Genomic DNA, 11,813 nt, shown 5'->3' on the forward strand with positions numbered 1-11,813 from the left:
TATTTACAGTAGTTCCAACTCAGAATTATGAAACGAACGTCTTTTTTTCGGCATGTAAGCGGAGTTTTGTTTGCCACGTTTCTAGTCGTAAAAATTTCCCCGCTATTATTGTTGTGAATCTTAGTTGCTGTAATTCCATAGCCATTACTTGTATTTGTAAAGACCGGTACTACTCAGTTTTATTTTTTGTTCTGTTTTTAACTTGTAGAAATCTAGTTAAACTATGATAATGTACTAAGTAGATTGTTATCGCAGCCATGTCACGGCGTGTACGTAAGTTTTGTTAGTAAACAAAGCCGATATGTTTCTTTTTCCTCCGGTCGCCGGTGGCACATTTCTATACAATAATGACTCCCTGTATCGTATATGTGTTGAATCAACTTTTATTTTTACAACATACTGGTATTTCAGTAAATTCGCTGGTTTATTTGTACTCATCACCTGAAATTCCGCGACTTTGTTGAAAATTCCTTTGTCTAACGCTTGGCTTGGGTACCGCCATTTTGTAACATTTTTTTTATGTATCGCTAGCTGTAGTTGTACAAATATACGAGTCATTTTTTGTACTAGTACTAGTACTTTCAGTGATGATCCTGTAGTAATTCCTTGCTTGAATAGCACTGTAGTAGTTTTTTAGTTTGTAAATGTACACATGCTGCCTGCTAGCGGCGATGTAAACAAAATAGCGGTTTATGTTATCGTAACGTAAACATGTACATAAGTAAAAGAAATGACACAATTTTGTGCTTGTAGAATAAATGTTTTATTTCTTGAGGAGAATTTGTGTTTGAGTTGTTATTGTGGCGATCGTTGCGTGTTGAAAGTGTGTTGTGTGAATGGATAAGACATTCGTAACGTACTAGTAAGTACTAGTTCTAAGTACTTGGATGGTAGCGGAGAAGGGGGAGGGGGGCGAAAGACGAATGATTTTTTAACGGCAATGATAACTTCGCGGCACAGACGTCACCGTGAAAACCGTGAACATAAAGTTACCGTTAATAAAACAGGAATTACAGTAACTCCCACCGAGCCTCTTCAGTCTTTGGCTAATCTGTCTAACTGTGTACCAAAAACACACTACGGATTTGGTGTGTCAATGTGGCAACAATGCACATTGACTTCCACCAAGAACCGTTGATTTTATTTTATACTTTATTCAGTCCATTGGCTAACATATATTTTGTAGCTTTGGGGGACTAGCGAGCATCAAAGGTGCACATAGATGTACACATGTCTATGACTCACTTGCACATGTGAAGAAAATTTCTACTGTTGCACTGCTATGTTGATCCATGGTTTAAAAATGCAATGATGACATAATTTACAAATATGAGTAGAAATTGATCCTGATCCTTTTCAAGTTGAAATGACCCAATGCTTATATCACACATCCAGACCGGAAGTGTGACGTCAGCAATGGGGCAAAGGTGCTTGGAAGCCGGTATCGGCCCCCGTCTCGGTTGATGGAAGGTTGATGGGCTCTTACGTAAATCAAATGGCCTCTTTCACTCCCCATAGAAAGTAATCCTGTTCGGAATCCAATATCTTCACCTTGTCGAGATCGACCAGGAATACTTCAGATATTTGGAACATTCAAACAAATAGGCTCCTGATGTTATGATAAATATTTATGACTTTTTGTTTCTTATCTAAAGGAACAACTACTAAAATTTGGCTGGAACCACTCTGCCACGGCAACAAGAGCGGACACACAGAAGGCCTTCAACTGCTGCGGCCTGTACAACAGCACATCCGCAGACCCTAAAGACCCTGTCTGTACCAGTGTAAGTCTTTAACAATTGAGTTCTCAATCAAAAGTTGAAGTTCAAATAGATATGTAAATAGTTTTTGAGAAGGTCTACAGCAATCTTTGCTTTTACCAGTATGGTTTGTTTGTTTTTTTCACACAGATTTTCCCTGCATGGAATGCCAAATACATCATATGAAACAAATGTTACTTGCATTCCCTGTTTCTTGGCTATGCAGAGCCTGTTTTAGTGTTGATTATTTGGTCAAACATGTGGTACATATAGTGCTCACTTTAACTTCTACATAAGGAGCACAAGACCATTGTGACCATTTTCTTGTTGTTGTTGTTGTTGTTTTTTTGCTTATTTTTGTCTAGGTATGAATCATCATCATCCATGCAACCAGCATGCCTAGATGATGATGAATAATCCTATCTCTGTTTTCTTCACATCCATTGAATGGTATGACTGAGTACTGTTTGTTGTTGTTTGTGTTTGTGTTTAGTTGCCCTGTGCGAAGGACAGTAGTCCTGCAAACTGCCCCTCCTGTATGCAGAAGTTACTACCCACACTGGGGACAGCACTTAGAGTATCCGGGGGAGTAGGTCTCTTCTTCAGTTTCACAGAGGTAAGGACTCCGTAGTTATTAATCCTCAGCATCCATGGGTACCGGTACAGAAAATTCATGTCCATGTACGGATCAGGTCCAGAAGATCAGGCCCGGACCTGAACCTGGACCTAATTGTGATAACTTGTGAATGGGCAATACACAACACAATGGTCCATTTCACTACTAAGGATTCTGACTTTTATTGGCGTTTTAAAATCCTATCTTCCTGTAAATAACACTGACTGCCTTTTTTAACTTAGACAAAGTTTGACTGTAGAAACTTAGTAAGAATGACTATCAACTCTACTTTGTTCATGTTATTTTCTTGGACCAGTAAGCCCTAAAACACATGGACTTTTTCCAATATAATCTGTTCATTTTCTAAGTGGTCTAAAATCCAGTCCACTGATGTTTTTTTAGGTCCACAACCAAAAAATGTTTTGTACCAATACACCGTACTGGTATCCACCCCTATCCATAGGACTTGTTTGACCAGTGCAACTTTGGTGTCAAGTACCAATAGTGTGCTAACTTAATGTGTTCAATCATTTGCATAGTTTGCTGTTATTACATTAAAGTGTGTGATTTCTACCAAACATTTTAAGTGTTATACTGTTATCAAAGAGCTTGCATGTATAGTGTTAGATTCAAAGAAGCTGAAATCTGTATTCTTACCCATGTTTTCTACCCCTACAGATTGTCGGTGTGTGGCTCGCAGTACGATTCCGAAACCAGAAGGACCCACGGGCAAATCCCAGTGCTTTCCTATAGGAAGACTAACAACGCCCCCTATCTATCTTGCTTGGATCTGCAAGCAGTTCAAAAGCAGTCATAATGTATAGTTGGTACAACATGTATGTGTGTAACAGAGCTAGAGTTGAATTTCCAAGTCCAAACAACAATTGTGTGCAAGAGTCACTGTTTTCAGAAAGAAATCAATGTCATATCAAATATCATCTCATCTACTGAAATAGACAATATTACATGAACGTGGGGGTATGATAATTGGATATACATGTAGTATCATCTACAATAACCAGTATATTAGTATCATGGTAGACTTGGTAGAATTTTGTTATGGACTGAAAAAGATTATGTATTAAATGACACATTTTCAAAGACAAAGCTGATATTTGACAACTTATATGAGCTAGACACCTAAAGCAGCAAAGTTGTGAAGGAAGTTAGAGAAAAATTCAGCTTGAAAATGTGGCAATATTGGCAAATCCAAAAGAAGAAAAAACAGCACAAGTTTTGAACCTTTGACAGTAACAGGTTAGATTGTGACTGTCAACTGTAGATACCAAAATTTGGTAGGAAATGTATTGTGCTAAGTGAGATACTGGTTAGCTTTTGGAAATGGTTGCATGGATTGCACGGAACATTGTTTTTCAGTAAAAACAGGCATGTAAGGCCAGCATATTTGCTAATGTTCGCCTTATAAGCATGAAACTTACAGTGCAACAGTGCCCCCTATAAAATCCCGTGACAACTGCATGTTGTAGCTTAGTATTTTTATATATCAATACTAGAAGTTTTCTAGGCGAAAAAATGGTGTGAGAAGTGTAGCTGTGAAGGAAAATGCAGCATTTTTTTGTATAATTTTGTCCATTGTTTATATATACTGGTTGGTGTAAGATATTTGTTATCAATTGATTAATGTTTATTGAGTTGCTTATATCGAGATCATTTTGGCTATGTTCAGTGTACAGTAGCTGTTAGGTGGTAGTAGGGTAACATTCCAGTACATATGTCAAGAATAAGGGTAACTTCAATAGATTAAAGTCTAATTATAAGATGATATTACTTATATGTACAGTGCAAACTAGTGGGGAAATTTACTACTATGTTATGAATGCGCTCTTTAGATATGCTAGATGTCTTCTTCGAGTTTCATACCTGAAGTCTTGGTGGATAGTCTTAGACAAATATATTTAGGAAAGGACCTCTATCTTTTTGTCAAACTGTGTTTCTTCAGTTGGTATAAAGGTTTCTCAGCTTATTCGGTAGTTGCACTTTTGGTGCACTATTTCTGATTTTGCTGTAGGGATTGTCTGCGATGTTGGATACTGTAAGTTCATTTACTTTTGCACTGGTTTTATTTTCCATGTAGGAGGGGAAAAGATGTTTTTGCTATCTTTTGGATTATATAGGGATTGGTGGTTGAAACAAACCTTTACAAAAGTCATGCTAGGATAATATAACCGCAGTGCTATGCATTTGTGGCAGATTGACTACTGCGAAAAACAACAATAAAACAACATTGAAAGTTGAACAGTTTAACTTGCAATTTGCATGGTAAATTTGAATGTATATGTGTAATTCTAGCTTTACCATCATGGCATATACATTTACAAGTTTATAAGTGACGATTGTGACATACTGAATATAAAGTCCAGAAATATTGTTGTTTCCATTGCCAGCTGTCTGTTTCTTGGGTTGTGCCATAAAATCTTTTCTAGACTTGTATTCCTAGGCTGGAGATGAAAGCATTTTCAAACCTTCCTGTAGGTAACAGTTGATAAGTTAGTTTCACCAAATATACATGTATAGCTATGCAATACGTTGTCCCACAAATTCTGATATTGGATACCATTATGTGGAAACAACCACATCTTTTATTGGTTTCAAAGCCACCAAAGTTAGTTTTTTTTCTTCAAATTATGTCCTCCAATGACCACAAATGGGACAGTGTAGTGAAAGAGAGCTTCTTTTGGGAATCAGATGTTTGCACATTCTTTTTAGAGTTACAAAAACAAATTCTGACACAGTAACTTTTAACATACACAATGTACATTGTAGTAGCATCATCACAAAATGTTGCTGGCCATTCGAGGGGATGGGGGATTATTTTCTAAATCAATGTGTAAGCGTACTTTGTAGATCGAGTTATTTGAGTGACTGAAAGTTTTGCAAGGAAAAAAGTTACCATTACGCAAATTTGCTTGGATTAATACAAAGACTTATTTAAGGACACTACCCTAGTTATGAATTAATGTTAACGATAATAAAAAAGACTGGCAGCTGTCTACTCGTGTGTTCATGTATTTCTTGTTTTACTATCGAGGCATTCTGTATAATAAGTCCAACAAAAAGGAATAAGAATATCGAAGAACTGTTGGTCATTTTATCTTCTGGATATGCTATGGTCTTGAATTTTCTGTAGTAGACAGCTTTTAGGGTAGTTGATAAATGTTTGGGCCAAGTAACTGTTCGTCTATGAACTGCAGCAGAATTTTGTTGAAAACATATTTCAAAAGAGTTCCTTGTGGTAGTCTAGCATCATCAAGATAACATTTGTATTGCGTAAATACTGATCATCGCGGAAGATACAATGTCTTTGTCAAAACATCTTTGCATATGGTTTCTAACCATAACTAATATAACAATATCAAGTGCTAAGGTATATTCACATATGTTACCAAATACAGAAAAGGATTATATTCTTTATTGTCTTTCGAAGCAAATACATGTAGTTTAGTCGTTCTTTCCATATCCTAAAATGACTCTTGGAAACCGCATGCACATAAGGCCGTACCAGTACAAGTTGATGACGAGGAAGAATTGGGAACCGCATAAAAAGGTAACCACAACTGGCCACTCAAGCAGGTAGAATTCCTTTGTCAGCAACAGGGGTGTGATGGGTATGCTGGAAAACAAACCTTAGGATCAAATCAAGTTGAAAACTATTGGTACATGTAAAAGCAAGATGCCTTATGATGAAAAGCACTCTTTTTTACTGGAATGTTGAAAAAGATACAATAGAAGCCAGTTATTTGTTTTACGCCTTTTGGGATACTTTGGGTAATCGCATAGAATAACTAAATCCAAAACCATTTATTTTGCCATTCATTCTAACCTTATAGAACTGTAGATGCCATGCTTTGTACCTTGTACAATTGTTGTGCAATAAAGTTCTTCATTCTATTGTATCTAGGACATCGCAGAATTGAATAATCCACCGTCTCAAACTTCGGAGTTTGGGATAGGATTACGTCAACTTACACCGAATAAAAATTTTAAAAATTCGTAAAAACTTACAAAATAGGCCAAAATTAAACGGTATCAACAAGTTTATGTTTAAAGGCATAACATCAAGAACAGGATCATAAGAAAGGTACAAGGCGTCGAAGTCAGCGTATTTGATTGGAAATTCAAAATCCTCCAAACATTCCGCCGTGGAGAGCATTATCAAATATATAAAACATTTGGGCTTATTATGAGATCAGTCCCTCAAAAATGGTCCACATAATTTTACAGATCTAGATATTTGCACATATCAATGTTGGAAAACAAAGCATTTCATACAATACAGGAGATTTGTGAGATAGAACATAATTGATTAGTATTCATATCCATTATTGTGTTTCCAAGGTAAATTGTTTACTTACTACTCATAAAATATCAACAGCCAAACTCGTACGTAGGAAAAGGACAGGAAAAAGGCGAGGTTGTTGACCTTGTTTACCGTGGAAGATTGTGGAATATCAAGTTCTTTTAGCAAGATCCTAGTGATTGAAAAGAAAGGGACAAATTATTTCATATACATTTCATATATTTTTACTATATATTTTCATATACACATGATATACATGTTGTGTTTGTGACAAACACATGAAACACTGATCAGTTTTCCTTGATATTGTATCAAAATTTAGATGATGTCAAAGAAGAATCTAAATGATATCAATTTTAAACTGTTAAAAGTAACATTAACTCTATCTAGACCGTTTTTTTTGTGGGGGGGGGGGGGGGTTCCTGAGGCCGGGGGGGTGCTCTTTTGGCCCCCACCTAGTATTTTCAAAACGGCCTGGGTTACGATCACCAAATTTGCCGAGGATCGTGGACCGGGATCTTTTTATATATTTTCCGGAATTTTGAGATCGTTATGACCTTATTATGACGAAATTGTGACATCATAATGCAATTTTTGTGGCTAAAACCGTCCAAATAGGAAATTTTCGTTATACTTAAAGGTATGAAACACAAACTTGTCTATTAATGGTAGATTATTGATACTTAAGTCTGCCGAGTCTTTTGTTGTGCCCCCCCCCCCCCCCTAGCTATTTCAATGACAATTCATAGGATTGTAACCCTTGTGACCGGACACCTTAAAATGTTCATCTATCACTAGTCTATATATTTCTGTCTGTAGAGTCCACCTACCTTATGTTCAGCCAAATTGTAGAGAACTCAGTCACCGGCCCGATGTTGGCGTAGGCAGGTAAACATGGGTAGACCTGAAGTACAAAAGAGATATTTTACAAATTCTACATTTTTTTATTGAACACGTTGTTAAATTTCAGAAATGCTAGTAAACTAGAGTGTTTTTGCCAACTCTGACAATAAGAAGTTCATGCCCTTTATCATTCATGTGGTATGATATTGATCAGATTGGTTGCAGTTTTGTTTATAACGTGGTGTATCTTGAACCAAGCTATATTAAAGATCAAACGTTAAAAGCATCTTCAATGCCTTGGTGCCATGTTATACATTGGTCACAATTGGGGAAAAGGGGTTCATAGGCTGTATTTTGTCATTTTGTAGTGTCATTCCTACGTGGCCCAAGGGGACACAATCCGACTACAGGGGTATTATTGACCGGGCCCGGGTTGATTTTAATTCGGATTCAAAATCAACCAGGGACGTCGACACGGTAACAAATAGACCCACCAGGAGCTAATCGTGAGGGCATCGACAGGTAACCTCGCTGTAGTTCCGCGGGATTTCAGGACAAATTGTGGCTTTGGGGTCCGACCGGGGCTACACCACCTACGGTCGACACTGGTGCGCCCTCTTTTACCATCATGATTCTTAGACTATTATCTGAAAGGATTCATTGATACGTGTAAACCTCATTGGTGTAAATGCTCACACAAGTCACCAACGCTGTGTAGCCGGTGACGACATGATGTGCCAAGAAGCCAAACATGGATATGTCTGAACATCCGACGTCAATGAGAGTCACCACACTTTCTAGACATACAAATAAACACATAATTATGAAAGCATATATACATATATCATATCATTCAGCGGCTCTCTTTAATTTCACCGAAGCAAATATAGAAGTATCGTCATTTTATTATCGAACTAGAGTTCCACGAACACATACCTTTGCCAAATAAACCAGGTTTGTTATATACAATGATGCCTGTAGACATAAACATATTACTAATTACCTTTTATATTATATGTCTGGAGTTTGTGCATATAATTTCGCCATTGGTTATGCAAATTAGATCTCAATTTGATGACTCATTTGCATGATTAATATGTATTGACATTTGCCTCTTTCTCAGCTACATATGTGACAAGTTTGACAGTCCTATCATGAAATGCAGTGGATTTATAAATTTTCCTCATTAATCATGCAAATTAGCTGATGATTTGCATAATTAGTTTTCCATCATGCAATTCTTCACTAAGGCTATCTGCATACCAAAAATCATGACGATCTGTAAACAGATTCACATTACCATTAATTATGCAAATGAGGTCATCATTTGCATAATTAATATGTATTGAAATTTCTCTTATTCTCAGGTACATATGTGACAAGTTTGAAAACCCTATGATGGAATGCAGTGGATTTATAAACTTTCCTCATTAATTATGCAAATTAGCTGTTGATTTGCATAATAAATATTGAATCGTGTAAGTAATCTAGTGTTAGTAATTCTAGTCCAAAGTTTGAAAGGAAACCGGCGCCCGCAGTTCAAAAAAAGTCGCTAGGAGGCCCAAATTTACAGCACTCACTCTCTGCTCCAAGGACTATCTACCACTCAAAAATCACGACCACCGCATGTCCAGAACACGAGTTATCAAAAATATAAGTTCCGCTGCAGTACCTTAGGAAGCCGCTAGGGGGCCCATTATCGAACTTGACCTTTGTTTTGCCGACTCCTACCCACCTATCACATATCATCAGGATCCATCCAAGGCTTCTCGAGATATGCTGGTGACAGACAGACATACAAGCCTAAAACATAACCTTGCCATTCTGGCAAAGGTAATAATTAAGTCAGCTACTCAACGTGACATCATAGAAACGCTTTTTATTACATATGTCATTTTTGCTTTGTTTTATGGAGGGGTTTTGAACTCACGCCAAAACGTCATGTACTTATTGATTTATTCATTTACTGAATGTAATTATAAAGTTTAATGGTCTTAATATTTTACTTTCCATTGTATAAGTGGCTGCGTTAATATTAAGTTGTGACAACTTGAGCTCGACGCCACTTCGTGTCTGTACTTTTGTTTGTACTTTTTTCATGTTATCTTATTGAGTAAAAACAGATATGTATAAACATAACATTTTCAAGCGTTCACCTCCAGTGGTGTATCCCAGTACCAGTGCCAAGATATAGCGCACTGCAGGGCAGTCGTACCTACATGTAGAAAAAGACATATATGCCCGATGCAACCATTGTAGTCTTTGCACCATGTATTTTTTAACGATTAGTATTGGAAGTTTATGCTAAGTGACGAGGAGGGGCAGTTTGCCATCAATATCGAAGGGTGTGTGCTATGCCGAATGGTGTTTATACGGGCTACAACGTTATCGATACCAATACAGAAGCGTGTGTGTTACGCCGAAGGCCGGTTAGGGCGCGGTCACAAAGGTCGTGCGATCGTCGTACGATTTTGATGCCATAGGATTTTTAAGCAGGCCGTGACAAAACCAACCACACACATGGATCCAAAACAGCAGTTTGTGTACCAAGACGGTTGAACTTTGCAGGAGATGTACATTACAAATTGCCCGAAGTTAACGATCGTACGACGATCGCACGACCTATGTGACCGCACCCTAATAACGGCTATATAGATTCAGATACAGAAGCTGGTGTGTTACCCCGCCGCCAGAAGGGCAGTTATCCCGCCAAATAGACATAGATACATAGCTCGTATTCTACATGTCTGAGAACACAAGGCCCAATAATATGACAATTAGTATTGAAAATCTGTAATAAATAACTAATTATTGAAATACGTACACAGTTTATTATTTATGTATAGCTCATATTCTACATACCTGAGAACATTATTCTCTGTTGCACGGGCCAATTCCTGGTCAAAATGGTGAACATATAGAGCACACGGACTCGCCACGGCGGTGTAGATCAATGATGTTGTTCTAGTTATTCACCAATCAAAGAAATGGAGAAGGCATAAGAATTGGAAAAACCGGGAATCAAAACGTTTTCGGTTTTAAAGCATTTTAGCAAGATAATTGTCCAAATCATTCAACATTGGGACTAAATATGTGACGCACTCGAAAACCAACGATGTCTGACAGGCATCGAAAGGTCAGCTAAAATGAGATTAATTAGTTGTGTACATCGTCTGTGCATTATTTTTTTGTGCTACATATTTGTACATCTTCTGCAATATCATGGTGTACTTACATCATATGGACATATTTCTGCTTGGCCTTGTCCAGAGTAGCATATCGTTGAAAGACCAGCAGTTTCAGCATGTATGGCGCCACCGTACCATACACGACAGGATACGCCAGGAAGGAACACAAGGCTACCGCCATGTAGTGAGAGATGTCCGACATTTTCTTCAGATAGGGGCACAGTCTGAACCCTGTACACGTTATGTTGTCTACGCTTACCTTGCAACATAGACCGAGCTCACATACTTTCGTTAAAACTTACACATGTCACACCACAACTAAAACAGTCTTATTGGACGAATATATAGACTGATAGTCAAAATCGGTCTATATATCAAAGGCCACTCCCACCACAGTACTAAAGGCAGCTTAGATAGCTATTTGAACGCTCATTCGCTATAGTTGTGGAAGAACCTGTTTTTCCATTACAGTGAGGACACCACCAAGGACATCTAATTAGTTTAACCTTAGTTGCCCATGTATGAAACACGTGCAAAACAGCAAAAGGTGGTGTTCAGATCGATGTCACTTTTCTATAAGTTTGTTTGCCGTAAAATTAGCCTACCAAAATGCCTGACAGTGTATAACAGATCTAGCAACGCGTATAAGATATAGACGGGAGTTTGATAAGGTTTGTAATAAAGAAAAAAATGATGCTGTTGGTAGACGAAACATCGCTGTGGGGTTGACGTTACACTGCGTATCGTTTGTATGGTAGAAAACGAATTCAAATGCTTCAAAGCTTCGTTTTATCATCATTTAACAATTTAGTGTAAAAGGGTGTACATTCGTCGTGCGTTTTTAAGTTTGTCGTAGGATTTTCAGCGACGCTGTGCCATGGCCTTCGACAAGGAACATCAAGAAATTTGTCACTAAAACAACCGAATTTTGTATGACGCATCAATGACTGTCATAAAATTACCCCAACTTGCTATATCGTAAATACATTAGGCCGAATGAGACCAGCTCAAATTGGGGGACGTTCCTAATCTCCAAGCAGATTCCTCCGGTGGCATAAAACAGTAACATAAGCTGGGGAAGGACTTCA

At 37.7% G+C, this 11,813-nt stretch overlaps 2 protein-coding genes across 2 annotated transcripts in view; one reads left to right on the forward strand and one right to left on the reverse strand.

Moving 5' to 3' along the window:
• LOC118403940 (tetraspanin-31-like) overlaps positions 1-4,470 on the forward strand; it is a 7,310-nt gene extending 2,840 nt beyond the window's left edge. The window contains exons 4-6 of the mRNA XM_035802823.1: positions 1,656-1,784; positions 2,254-2,376; positions 3,055-4,470. Of these exons, the coding sequence (XP_035658716.1) occupies positions 1,656-1,784; positions 2,254-2,376; positions 3,055-3,129 (327 nt within the window). The 3' untranslated portion in view covers positions 3,130-4,470. The remainder of the gene's footprint in view (positions 1-1,655; positions 1,785-2,253; positions 2,377-3,054) is intronic.
• Positions 4,471-5,016: 546 nt separating this feature from the next.
• Positions 5,017-11,362, reverse strand: LOC118403937 (TLC domain-containing protein 4-B-like). Its single transcript, XM_035802818.1, has 7 exons — positions 10,773-11,362; positions 10,400-10,501; positions 9,694-9,752; positions 8,234-8,334; positions 7,525-7,598; positions 6,750-6,866; positions 5,017-6,007 (listed from the first exon to the last, which is right to left on the reverse strand). Exons 1-7 carry the CDS (start codon positions 10,925-10,927, stop codon positions 5,836-5,838), a joined length of 780 nt encoding a protein of 259 aa, XP_035658711.1. The 5' UTR covers positions 10,928-11,362; the 3' UTR covers positions 5,017-5,835.
• Positions 11,363-11,813: the final 451 nt, after the last annotated feature.

This window comes from Branchiostoma floridae, chromosome 16 (genome assembly GCF_000003815.2).
Source record: "Branchiostoma floridae strain S238N-H82 chromosome 16, Bfl_VNyyK, whole genome shotgun sequence".
Taxonomy (NCBI): domain Eukaryota; kingdom Metazoa; phylum Chordata; class Leptocardii; order Amphioxiformes; family Branchiostomatidae; genus Branchiostoma; species Branchiostoma floridae.

What these genes read in the sequence shown, in the direction of transcription:
- LOC118403937 (XM_035802818.1), bottom strand. Translation starts at nt 10,927, where the DNA reads ATGTCGGACATCTCTCACTACATGGCGGTAGCCTTGTGTTCCTTCCTG. An exon ending in ACTGGGATACACCACTGGAG is followed by an intron (nt 8,335 to 9,693) that starts GTGAACGCTTGA and finishes TTGTATGTCTAG; the next exon opens with AAAGTGTGGTGACTCTCATT. An exon ending in CTGTTGATATTTTATGAGTA is followed by an intron (nt 6,008 to 6,749) that starts GTAAGTAAACAA and finishes TTTGTTTTCCAG; the next exon opens with CATACCCATCACACCCCTGT.